This window comes from Xyrauchen texanus, unplaced genomic scaffold (assembly GCF_025860055.1).
Source record: "Xyrauchen texanus isolate HMW12.3.18 unplaced genomic scaffold, RBS_HiC_50CHRs HiC_scaffold_1047, whole genome shotgun sequence".
Lineage (NCBI taxonomy): Eukaryota > Metazoa > Chordata > Actinopteri > Cypriniformes > Catostomidae > Xyrauchen > Xyrauchen texanus.
Window position 1 is genome coordinate 1 of NW_026265374.1, and position 12,893 is coordinate 12,893.

The following is a 12,893-nucleotide window of genomic DNA, read 5'->3' on the forward strand; positions in this document are numbered from 1 at the left end:
GTGGACTGCAGGTTTGATTTGTAGTAACAAGGTCTGTTTTTTTTGCAAGGAAAGTGGTTTCAAAACAAAATGCATGCAATACAATGTGTTTTCTCCTCCTCAGGGCGTGACTCTGTTACACGGCGCACGTATCGGATACTTCCAGGGTGACATTCGGGCTTTGATGGACGACCTCACAACTTTGAAGCCCACCATATTCCCCGTCGTTCCTCGTTTGCTGAACCGCATGTATGATAAGGTCGGCAAAAGCATTTTACACACTAACAGTCAAAACTCTGGACAGTCTTGAATTAATTTGTTTCTCATGACCTTTAACAGACAAAAAGTGGCTACTTTGAAAAGCTCAAATACACAATATGGTATTTTTTTGGTCGCTACATAATTACCATACTTCCATTTGTGTTATTTCACTGTGAGTGAGTGCGAGTACGACTGAGAGTGCGACTGAGAGTGCAACTGAGAGTGCGACTGAGAGTGCGATTGTGACTGGGAGTGCGACTGAGACTGAGACTGAGACTGCGACTGAGACTGAGAGTGCGACTGCGACTGAGAGTGCGACTGCGACTGAGAGTGCGAGTGCGACTGAGAGTGCGACTGAGACTGAGAGTGCGACGCGACTGAGAGTGCGACTGAGAGTGCGACTGAGAGTGCGAGTGCGACTGAGAGTGCGAGTGCGACTGAGAGCGCGACTGAGAGTGTGAGCGCGACTGAGAGTGCGAGTGCGACTGAGAGTGCGAGTGCGACTGAGAGTGCGACTGAGACTGAGAGTGCGAGCGCGACTGAGAGTGCGAGCGCGACTGAGAGTGCGACTGAGAGTGCGAGTGCGACTGAGAGTGCGAGCGCGACTGAGAGCGCGACTGAGAGTGTGAGCGCGACTGAGAGTGCGAGCGCGACTGAGAGTGCGACTTAGACTGAGAGTGTGACTGAGAGTGCGACTTAGACTGAGAGTGTGACTGAGAGTGCGACTGAGAGTGCGACTGAGAGTGCGACTGAGAGTGCGACTGAGACTGCGAGTGCGACTGCGAGTGCGACTGAGACTGCGACAGACTGCGAGTGCGAGTGCGGCTGAGACTGCGACTGAGACTGCGAGTGCGACTGAGACTGCGACAGACTGCGAGTGCGACTGAGAGTGCGGCTGAGACTGCGACTGAGACTGCGAGTGCGACAGAGTTTGCGAGTGCGACTGAGACTGCGAGTGCGACTGAGACTGCGACTGAGACTGCGAGTGCGACAGAGTTTGCGAGTGCGACAGAGTGCGACTGAGACTGCGACTGCGACTGAGACTGCGATTGCGAGTGCGAGTGTGAGTGCGAGTGCGAGTGCGACTGCGAGTGCGACTGCGACTGCGAGTGCGAGTGCGACTGCGAGTGCGACTGAGAGTGCGAGTGCGACTGAGACTGAGAGTGCGACTGAGAGTGCGAGTGCGACTGAGAGCGCGACTGAGAGTGCGACTTAGACTGAGAGTGTGACTGAGAGTGCGAGTGCGACTGCGACTGAGACTGCGAGTGCGACTGCGACTGAGACTGCGAGTGCGACTGAGACTGCGAGTGCGACTGAGACTGCAAGTGCGACTGAGAGCGCGACTGAGAGTGCGACTTAGACTGAGAGTGTGACTGAGAGTGCGAGTGCGACTGAGACTGAGAGTGCGAGTGCAACTGAGAGTGCGACTGAGAGTGCGAGTGCGACTGCGAGTGCGACTGAGACTGCGAGTGCGACTGCGACTGAGAGTGCGACTGAGACTGCGAGTGCGACTGAGACTGCGACAGACTGCGAGTGCGGCTGAGACTGCGACTGAGACTGCGAGTGCGACAGAGTTTGCGAGTGCGACAGAGTGCGACTGAGACTGCGAGTGCGACTGAGACTGCGACTGAGACTGCGAGTGCGACAGAGTTTGCGAGTGCGACAGAGTTTGCGAGTGCGACAGAGTGCGAGTGCGACTGCGAGTGCGACTGCGAGTGCGACTGAGACTGCGACTGAGAGTGCGACTGAGAGTGCGACTGAGACTGCGAGTGCGACTGAGACTGCGACTGAGAGTGCGACTGAGACTGCGAGTGCGACTGAGACTGCGAGTGCGACTGAGACTGCGAGTGCGACTGCGAGTGCGACTGAGAGTGCGGCTGAGAGTGCGGCTGAGACTGCGAGTGCGACAGAGTTTGCGAGTGCGACAGAGTGCGACTGAGACTGAGAGTGCGACTGAGAGTGCGACTGAGAGTGCGACTGAGAGTGCGACTGCGACTGCGACTGAGAGTGCGACTGAGACTGCGACTGAGAGTGCGACTGAGACTGCGAGTGCGACTGAGACTGAGAGTGCGACTGAGAGTGCGACTGAGAGTGAGTGCGCGAGTGAGAGTACGAGTGAGCTTTATTATGAATATTACCATTGCACAATCAACTGTGAACTTTTGACATCAAATCTGTTTTTCCTCTTGTATTGTTTGTTTTCTTTTAGAGTCTGTAGTTTGGTAGTAATGTAGTAAAAACTGTTGCAGATCTACGGACAGGCCAACGGTCGTCTGAAGAGATGGGTTTTGGAGTTTGCGTTCAGGAGGAAAGAGGCAGAAATGATGAGGGGAATCATGAGAAGAGACAGTGTGTGGGACAAAATCATCTTCAAGAAAGTCCAGGTGATGTCTCTGATTATTATCACTTTAAAGTGTCAAATATTGAAGTAGTTTACTGTCTTTTCTTGTATCACGTTTTATGCTGTCAATCTAAAATCAGAAACTAGTGCTGTCAATTTAATGCGTTATTATATCTAATTATATAAAATATATATTGTATAATGTTATTATACCATTTTCATTATGAAATCAGTTCTGGATTGCTTCATGATTTTCTAGTCAAAAAAATGAACGAATAAGATCATAGTCTCTAACATGTTTTACTTGACATTATACGATCAGATCCCAATGGATAAAATCAAGTCCCACTTTAATTCAATTCTGTTTCAGTTTCAAAAATATGTCCTCTCATGGATGTTAAATGTGTCTCTGCTGCCCTCTTCAGGCCAGTGTTGGAGGTCGCGTTCGGCTGATGCTCACTGGAGCTGCACCCATTTCAGCACCTGTTCTCACCTTCCTAAGAGCTGCACTGGGCTGTCAGGTGAGAGACTGTCACTTAGAGAAGATTCGAACGATTACACTTTAACTATAAGGAAGATTCTGTCAATTATACACACATGCACTGATACTGTTGAAGTGAATACGTTCTCCTTTCAGTTTTATGAAGGTTACGGACAGACAGAATGCACTGCGGGCAGCACAGTTACAGTACCAGGAGACTGGACAGCAGGTAACACACACACACACACACACACACGTGCACTGACACAAACTTGTTTATGTCAATTGTTTCACCATGTTTGTTTCATTGCAGGTCATGTTGGCGCTCCTCTACCCTGTAATGACATCAAGCTAGTGGATGTGGGAGAGATGAACTACTATGCCTCTAACGGAGAGGGAGAGGTGTGTGTGTGCGTTGCGTGCGTGCGTATGTGTGTGTGTGTGTGTGCATGTGCGTGTGTGAGTGTTATAAGCCTCATGTTTACATGTATGTGGTCTTTCGCACATTTGACTGGCTCTGTTATTTGTTTTTGTTAGGTGTGTGTGCGGGGTCCTAATGTTTTTAAGGGTTATCTGAAGGATCCAGAGAAGACACAGGAAGCTCTTGATAAAGATGGCTGGGCTCATACAGGAGACATCGGCAGGTGGCTGCCGGTAAGACCGGTGACTCTTAATAAAATCAACACTATTAAAAAAAAAAACAATTTGGTTCAATTTAGGAACTATTTTAAATTATCTGTTCCTTTGTAACAATGATGCATAAAAAAGGTGGTATGCATTACATTCCAACCTGCTTAAAGAATATTCCGGGTTCAATTCAAGTTCATTTTGACTCCTACGTCCTTTTCTTTAAAAACAAAAAGCAAAAATGGAGGTTACAGTGAGGCACTTGCAATGGAAGTCAATGTGGCCAAATTTTGGAGGGTTTAAATGCAGAAATGTGAAGGTTATAATTATATAAATGCACTCGCTTTCATTCTTCTGTTTAAACTCATATTATTTGAGCTGTAAAGTTGTTTAAATTAAATTTTTACAGTCATTTTGGGGTTTTAGGGTTTGTTGACATTACACCGTCATTGCATCGAAGTTGTAAAATTGGCTATAACTTTACACAAAAGGTTAGTTATCGATTTTATCACGCTAAAATCATGTAAACACACATTGTTTACATTTTGTGGCTTTAATTTTGAAATGGTGATTTTTTTTAAATTGCCCCATTCACTTCCACTGTAAGTGCCTCTATATAACCTTGATTTTTTGAGTTGAAATCATTTTTCGTGGTAATCATCATTATGCCACAAATTAAATTTTATTGAACCAAAATATTCCTTTAACTCTTCTGTAGTCTTGGGGTCATTTTATATATATAAATATTAGTTTTATTATCTTCACTGAGGTCCACTGTTAATGGTTATTTGTATTTTTTTGCATTTAAAACAGTCATAATTTAGTAATATATAATCATTTTCCACCCTGTCTCTGGCCCTCTGTCTGAAACGCTCGGTTTTGGCATAAGTGCCTCTTTAAAACTTCAACGTACAGGCTCACTGTTATGATTGGCTAAAATCGTGGAGCCATTTTTGAAGCTCAATCTCAAGAGAATAAATAAGCTCCACAACATTAGAAAACAATTAAGGGGTTACACATAACGCACATCCGACACATTTCATCTGAATATATATTAAACCATTCATCTCAAGCAAAACTGTAAACACTCGCACCCTGACGACACCGGATGAGAGTCGTGTCAAAAGCAATGGAGCCCATTATAATCAGTGATGCTGTCTTAACATGGTAGCGCCGTGGCGGCACATCGCGTCAACATTAAAGTGATGTCCCATTCCATTTTGCACTGCATGTGCTGGCGACATTACTGCCAACAACAACTAAATGGTTTCGAAAGTTTGTGTCGATGCGCCCGGTGTAGACCGCCTCAAGCCGTTGCACCGCGTTGCGTCAACAGATGTGCCCGATGTAAAAAGGGGGTCAGCACCATAAACTATCAAACAGTCATGACACATGACATGCGTTCAAAGGTCGAAAGGTTATTCACATCTAGTTTACAGTGTCATCCTGCACTGAAATGCACATCGCCGGAAATGCTTCTAAATGGTCAAAGATGTCCATCCAGTGTGTTTTCATACACCAACAACAGATGGTGAGAGAGTGGATTCTCCTCTTCAGAGTTGTAACTTGACACTGCATCTTTTAAAAGTGGCACGAGATATGTATCAAGCAGTCAAATATGTCTGTCAGTTTTAACGTGCATGTTTAAATGCAACATAATTGAAAATGGTCCAGATGGGTCCTCTGTGGTGTTAAGGAATAGTGAGGCCACAGTAGTTTTCCTCTGTTTACGAACTGAAGCACCAGTGGACGGGCCAAGGGTGAGAAGGTTTTAAGTAGGTGTTAATGTTTTTGAGCTGTAGAGGCAGTCATGAATTAATGATCCCCCAAATGACGTAGGGTTGTCATGGAAGTAGAGAACGAGGCGTTTTTGCAGCTTGGTTTCAATAAATGCTTGTATTGCATTGGGAATTCATTTTTGAGGTCTGAAATTTACAGTATGTTTTTATAGTAGGATATAGGTTATTTTGATAGGTTTTCAATATGGGCCAAGGACAAAATGAGGGTGCAGCTTTTTAAGGCAGAAGGATAGACACCTTTTGGTGTCAAATATAAAAAAAAAATCTGTTAATTCATATATTTTGGGCCATATAACATTCAGTACATTTACATGGTTTATACCAGTGTTTCCCAACCTTTTTTCTCTTATGGCACACTTTTTAACGACTAAAAAATTCTACGGCACACCACCCGGGGGTCGCTGCCCCCTTCGGCATATCGTGATGCCGTTTTGTGGCCCGCTTTGCATAATGCGGCGGCTCATTTCAGCTTAGTCCCAGTTCTACCGATGGCCATTCCGCCCCTGGTCGCCCTCAAAGTGTGTCGGCCCACCGGAAAAATGCCCGGTATGCCAGATTACCAGTCCAGCCCTGCACACCACTATCCCATATAGGCTAACCATCGTCAACGTTTTTCCTTTTCAAGAACTTGTCCATGTTTTCTGTCCATCTTAGTAGCATGTTTGAAATTCGGCTATGCAAAAAAGAAGACAAAAAAACAAGTCACATAGGTGAGCTATGCTGTGTGAGGTCACAGGTGGCAAGAGCGCTAAGTGGGTACTGAAAAAACATTTAATTAAAAGAAATGAGACATTCAATGTCTCCACAAATTTGGACAGTTTTTAAATATTTCTTGTTGCTTCGTCCTTTCTCTGCGCAGAATGGCTCTCTGAAGATCGTGGACCGTAAGAAGCACATTTTTAAGCTGGCTCAGGGAGAATACATCGCTCCTGAGAAGATTGAGAACATTTACATCAGGAGTGAAGCTGTAGCTCAGACTTTCGTTCATGGAGACAGTCTACAGGTGAGCAATAAGAGAGAAAACATTGCTCCGATAAAGAGATTGAGGCATACACTGATACGGTTTTCTTTCTCTGACAAGGCGTGTCTGGTTGCCATCATAGTTCCTGACCCAGACTTCCTCCCCGCCTGGGCCAAGAAGAGGGGTATAGAGGGGACCTATGAAGAACTGTGTAAAAATAAGGTAACGACAGATCTTGCATCAACTCTTTTCATTGATATTCTTATGCTGAAATGAGACGAAACTGGTATTTCTTTTGTTTTCGTTTATTTCTCACAGTTTGATGAGTTGCAGTATAAATTAAAATAGAGGTGTATGTTCTCATTTATGTTTTCAGAATGTAAAGAATGCCATTTTGGAGGACATTTTAAAATTGGGTAAAGAAAGTGGACTCAAGTCTTTTGAACAGGTAAGAGTTAACATCAATCTCGTCAAATAGCCAGTTGTCATATGTTGTTGGAAAGCTCTTAAAGAGTAGAATACAACCAGCCTCACAGACAAAAACATAGTGACTAATAGCTAAGTATATGTCAATGACAATTACGTTGGTATTGCTTATATGCTGCCTTTTCACTTATAACTTCAGGAAAAAATAAACGGAACATAAATGATCACATACCATTATTTAGAGGAGGTGATTATCTTTAAAACAAGCCCACACACAAGGTAATCGGATGCAGAGTTCATTAGATAATCCACACAAAGAACAATGTTACATATGGCCACCAGGAGATGGCGCCACATACATGACACAGATTCAATGATGACACAAATGGCACAGAATGAAACTCATTCTATGAAATCTCATGACTAAAATCATGTCTGCATGCTCTGCAAACGAGCGTGCGTGCGTGTGGGAGCGTGCGTGAGCATGCATGCGTGCGTGAGCGTGCGTGTGTGTGTGTTTGTGAGTGAATGTTATTTATGCAAAATGTTATTTTATTATATATAGTTTTATATGATTTTAACCACATTTGAGATATTTGTAAAATGTACAAATTCAATATCTGCAACATTGGAACTATAAAAGTTAAAATACATTTCCGCATTTCCACATTTAATTGCTTGTACCGTAAAAAAATTTAAAATACAGCTGTACGACAAGCAATCTCTTATTTAACACTGCGGCCATGGGAAAGTGAACATTTAGAGTGACAGCAAAACGTTTACATTTTTCAAAACATTTTCACGTAAATAGATCTGCTTCTTTCAGCTTATTGATCATGTATTTTCATTTGGGCATTTCTAATTTGCGTTGCATGATGACAGAGAGCAGCAAAGAGCGCCAAGTGCATGAGCCGTTGTCATGGTAACCAGATTCTGAGCGGATTTCTGCAAAACTAGAATGAAAGTATCGTCAAATCATACAATATCTTCCCTTTCCTGCAATCTAATCTATATCCATACACGATACCACGAAGGACATTGAGGATGTTTAATTTCAAAGAAAAAATTAAATCAGTGAGTCTAACAGCTGAAACTGGAACATTCTAAACATTTTTTGAGAAATGACAGGACACACCTCATAAAACCAATTAGGGGACCAACTTCTGGTCACCCTAGTTTCTAGCTGCTTTGCTTCTCTCCATGTGCTGTAGTGATTAACTCCCGCTCTGTTTATGCTAATGTAATGAGGATAAGAGCGCATATGCTAGTGCTATCGCCATCTAGTGGCCTCTTCATGTTAAGATGAAAGCGGGTTTAAAAACCTATCGCTTGTTTTTTGTTTTGTTTTTTTCCAGAGCCATGAAAATTTTCTTTTGTTTCAGTTTTTTCCAATTATGTTTATTTTATTTATTTTTTTTACATTTTCGTTTTAGTTTATGATAATAAACTTGGTTTGGAGAAGCTTTTGAACACCATGATCAATTATTTTTGTAGTGCTATAACTTCTGATTGCTTTGTCGTATCAGCACAAAACTTTTCTCAAATACAGTTGACATGATTGGTAACTAAACAAAAGCAGTTGTTCAGAACCACCTTATTTACACCCAGAGATATATAATGTCAAATAAGAAAAAATAAGAAAAAAAACAAAAAGTAACATTTTGTCTCCTCATACATACGGATGTTTTTCCATCATCTTCTCTTTCAGGTCAAGGACATTGTTCTGTACACTCAGATGTTCTCCATCCAAAACGGCCTCCTGACACCCACCTTCAAAGCCAAACGTGCTGAACTTAGGAACCACTTTAGGGCACAAATCGATGAACTTTACTCCACCATCAAAATGTAAACACATTATTTCAGATCTGGATTTTCTGACTGAACTTCAAGATCAGGACACTCACCCAAAGACTTCTAAAGAGCTTGTTGTCAACTGACTTGGCATCAGTTTTTGTGCCTTCCATATCTTTTAGAAAAGCATTATACAGTATAGCGTAGATCAGTTCTGTTACTTGAAAGTTAATTTCTCGGTTATAATGAGCTTTAAATATTCCGCCTCAGGGAGAATGTGTTGCCTTTGAAAGCATAGTTGTCCCAAAAATAATCCCATCCCAGATGTGTATGACTTTGTCTTCTGCTGAACACAAACGAAGATTTTCAGAAGAATATCTCAGCTCAAGTATACAGGGGCCAAAACTTTGAAGTACAAAAAAGCACATAAAGGCAGCATAAAAGTAATCACCACGACTCCGGTGGTTAAATCCATATCTTCAGAAGCAATATGATAGGTGTGGGTAACAAACAGGTCAATATTCAAGCCCTTTTTTCCTATAAATGCTCCCTGTCCAGTAGGTGGCAACTTGGACGAAGAATGCGAATCGACAAAAACAAAAGATGAAAGTGAAAGTGAAGACCTATAGTAAAAAAAGACTGAAATATTGATCTGTTTCTCACCCACACCTATCATATCACTTCTGAAGACATGGATTAAACACTGAAGTTTTATGGGTTACTTTTATGCTGCTTTTATATGCTTTTTGGAGCTTCAAAGTTCTGGCCCCTGTATACTTGAGCTGAGATATTCTTCTGAAAATCATCATTTGTGTTCTGGAGAAGACAAAGTCATACACATCTGGGATGGCATGAGGGTGAGTAAATGATGAGAGAATTTCATTTTTGGGTGTACCGTCCCTTTAACTATTTAAAGAATAGGGAATAAGCCAAATATCCAGGAAGATAATACCAAACAAAGACCTCAATAACAACCTAATGCGGTTGAGGGTTAACATTGAGTGATGTGTATATAAGCCAAACTTACCAACATGCATCATAAACCTCCATTTTTAAAACGTTTGTGACCATAAAATGGTCCATTATTGTATGTGTGTGTGTTTGCGGAATATTTTAATCTCAGGGAAAAATAATGTGCCATATTAATGGAAATCTACTGTGTTTGAGTGGCATTTATGAGGGAGGAAAACGCAGCATACGTGAATCATTTCACCAAACAAAGCTAATATCACTTCAGCTCATAATCCACATGAAGGGGAAATACACAGTCGCCACTAGATGGAAAGTGAGACATTTTTTTTTCTCAGGATTTTTTCTGGTTAGGTTAATTTGCTCAAATATTTACCTTCCTGGACACCTTTTTATCAGGAGCGAAATGGTTAAAAAAAAGATATATATATTTTGTGGAAAAACAGCCATTGTTGATGTGAAACACAGACCAGTAAATCCATTCTGAAGTGTGTACATACATAAATACATCTTCATAAAGTATTTGTGTACTATAGACAACTGCTCTTGTCATCTTTACCATTTGTTGGCTTTAAATTAAGACGAGTGCTTAACTTTTGTTGATGTGAAGGCTCAGATAATATGACATATTTCTAAAGTGTAATATTAAAGAGGTACGACATGTCTCCTATTACTATTCTGCAATTATCTGCATTTAAGAAAATGGGTTTCCACGTGTGTCCATATTATTTCATTAATATTTGGTTCTTCATATTCACAGTAATATTATGTTGTTTTATTCAAGCATTTGCTCTTTTATGATATGAACTGTAGATAAGAAAAAGTCATACGTGTGTGTGTGTGTGTGTGTGTGTGTGTGTGTGTGTGTGTGTGTGTTGTGAGCAAAACTCCGTTCTTTAATCAGCTGTTGTCTCTAATACAAGTATTCTTGTTGAAAAGGGAATATTTGTGTAAAATAACCCACTATAGCTGACCTTTCATTGTTTTGAAGTTTCTTTGTGTTTGAGGAATGTTTGAAAATGCTCAAATTCAAGATGTTCTCTATGGTGCATACTTTTCAAAGATCTATGCTAAATGTAAATTTTCCATGTAAGAGATGTACATGATTGATATTAAATATGATTTGTGTTTGAGGAAGTTTGGCGAGGTTGTTTGAAATGTTTTGCTTGGTTTGGCTTTATGTTTTCAGAAAAGCTGAGATGTGCATGAATGGCATTGATTGCATACATTTATTTGTAAATTTGATTTGCATTCAATCGATGTAACAAAACCAGATTATTTGTACAAGGAGTTCCTTTGGTGTCACACGAAATTAGCAAATAGTACCATTTTTGTTTTTTGCACATTGTACAAAACACAATACATAATAAAATATACAGTATAAAGTTGAATAAAGCTATAATATCATTTGAATAATGTAATATGCTGGTAACACTTTGCAATAAGGCTCTAATTGTTAACATTAGTAAATGTATTAGCTATCATTATAACCTAAAAATAAACATGTTTTTCAAGCATTAAGCTTGGTTAATTAAATTGATAAAAAGAAAAAGTAAAATTGTTTATTTTTAAGATCGTAAAGCATGAACTAATGTTAACATTCACAACATAAAAAATTAATTGCACGCATTTAAAACTAAAATATTGGAAAGGGGAAAATATAAAATTAGTAAAAAGATATATATATATATATATATATATATATGAAGCTATTTTATTTCTACTACCTCCCTTTTGAAAAGAGAATACGCGTGTAGTTGCGTCATTACCGCTCGATCAATGCGCATGCGCAAAATATGGCGACGTGAGCTCAAATACATACAACAGACAGAACGGGCAATATTCTGTACGTTTTAATATTTCCCAAACACTTAACACACTGACTTTTATCTTGCTCTGAGAAAGAGTTTTTTTTGTTTAGTTTTTTACAGCAAATCATTTTCATCTGATAGTTAAACAAGTGTAGTCTGCGCCCCGCGTGCGGTATTAGATGTGAAATATTAATCACGCTTCTTTGGTGATCGCATTCAGCATTGTTAGTTATATGTTGATGTGATTTTGATTCGTTGTGACGTCATTATCTGTATCAAATTGGCCTCACAAAACGGCCACGCGCACACCCGACACCTTACCGAAGTGACTGAACCTCAGCACAAACATGAAGACAGCTCGCGACCCAGCCCAAACTGACAGAGTGACGGGACTGTGATATGTATTTGTTATCATTAGTTACCTTCATTAGTAAACATGAACTAACAATGAACAATACTTATTAATCTTAGTTCATTCTACATATTAGTATATGTTTCCTTCACTCTGATGGACTGAGTTGTAAACTTTAGTTTATGGTCTATTTTTGTCCATCATAATTGTTTTCATTTTATAAGTACTAAATTCAGGGGTCGTAGCATCCATTATAATGGCATATGCATGACAGTGGATTGGCTTATACGATAGATTTTTTGACTCCCCAAGCGTAAATCTTCCTGTCAATCAACTGCTCCGCTAAAACGGGATTTATATAGTTTTCCGTTTACGTACGGCTTTAAAAGAAAATAAACGCCCGATCAGAAAATTTGAAAATTCACATTAGGGGTCTGGGTTGCTTAGCAAGTAAAGTCACTGACTACCACATCTGGAGTCACAGGTCAGGCTTCCTAAGCAACCAATTGGCCCGGTTGCTAGGGTGGGTAGAGTGACGTTGGGTTAACCTCGTCGTGGTCGCTATAATGTGGTTCTCGCTCTCGGTGAAGCACGTGGTGAGTAGTGCGTTGATGCCGCCGAGATTAGCATGAAGCCTTCAACATGCGCTAGAATTGCGCGGATTGACGTTCTCAGTCGTGGAAGCAACTGAGATTCGTCCTCTGCCACCAATTCCCGTACCTTAAATCTATACACATGTTTTCTGGTGGTTGCAAAAGCAATCAAATAATAAATTGCAACAAAAATGTCAAATCTAGTCACCATTGGCGACAGTTGGGAACACTTTGTGCGCATACATATGCGGTTTCGTCAGATATAATCTTATTGAAATGCATCTTTAGAGTATTTTTCCGCAGTCTGTTATTGTGTGGTATCATCGATTTCAGATTTACCTGCCCCTGAACAGCACGAATAAACAACACAAGCTCTGGTTGGCCTCTTTATATGTCTGTCAAATAGTCATTTTCATTTATTTTGTCTCTTGGCCTGAATAAGCTGCAGTCTGACTCTGCAGGATAGTAGCATTTCAGCTGATTTAACAGTTATGGTTGTGGT

General features: G+C 40.9%; 1 protein-coding gene across 1 annotated transcript; it reads left to right on the forward strand.

Moving 5' to 3' along the window:
• Positions 1–103: 103 nt before the first annotated feature.
• On the forward strand, positions 104–9,028 carry LOC127641550 (long-chain-fatty-acid--CoA ligase 1-like; the record flags this gene model as incomplete). The annotated part of the gene is made up of 10 exons (XM_052124572.1): positions 104–238; positions 2,490–2,624; positions 3,007–3,102; positions 3,219–3,291; positions 3,376–3,464; positions 3,600–3,716; positions 6,348–6,491; positions 6,570–6,671; positions 6,826–6,897; positions 8,584–9,028. Coding segments are annotated over 10 exons (1,104 nt in total), but the record flags the coding sequence as incomplete, so codon positions are not given.
• Between the last annotated feature and the right edge of the window lie 3,865 nt (positions 9,029–12,893).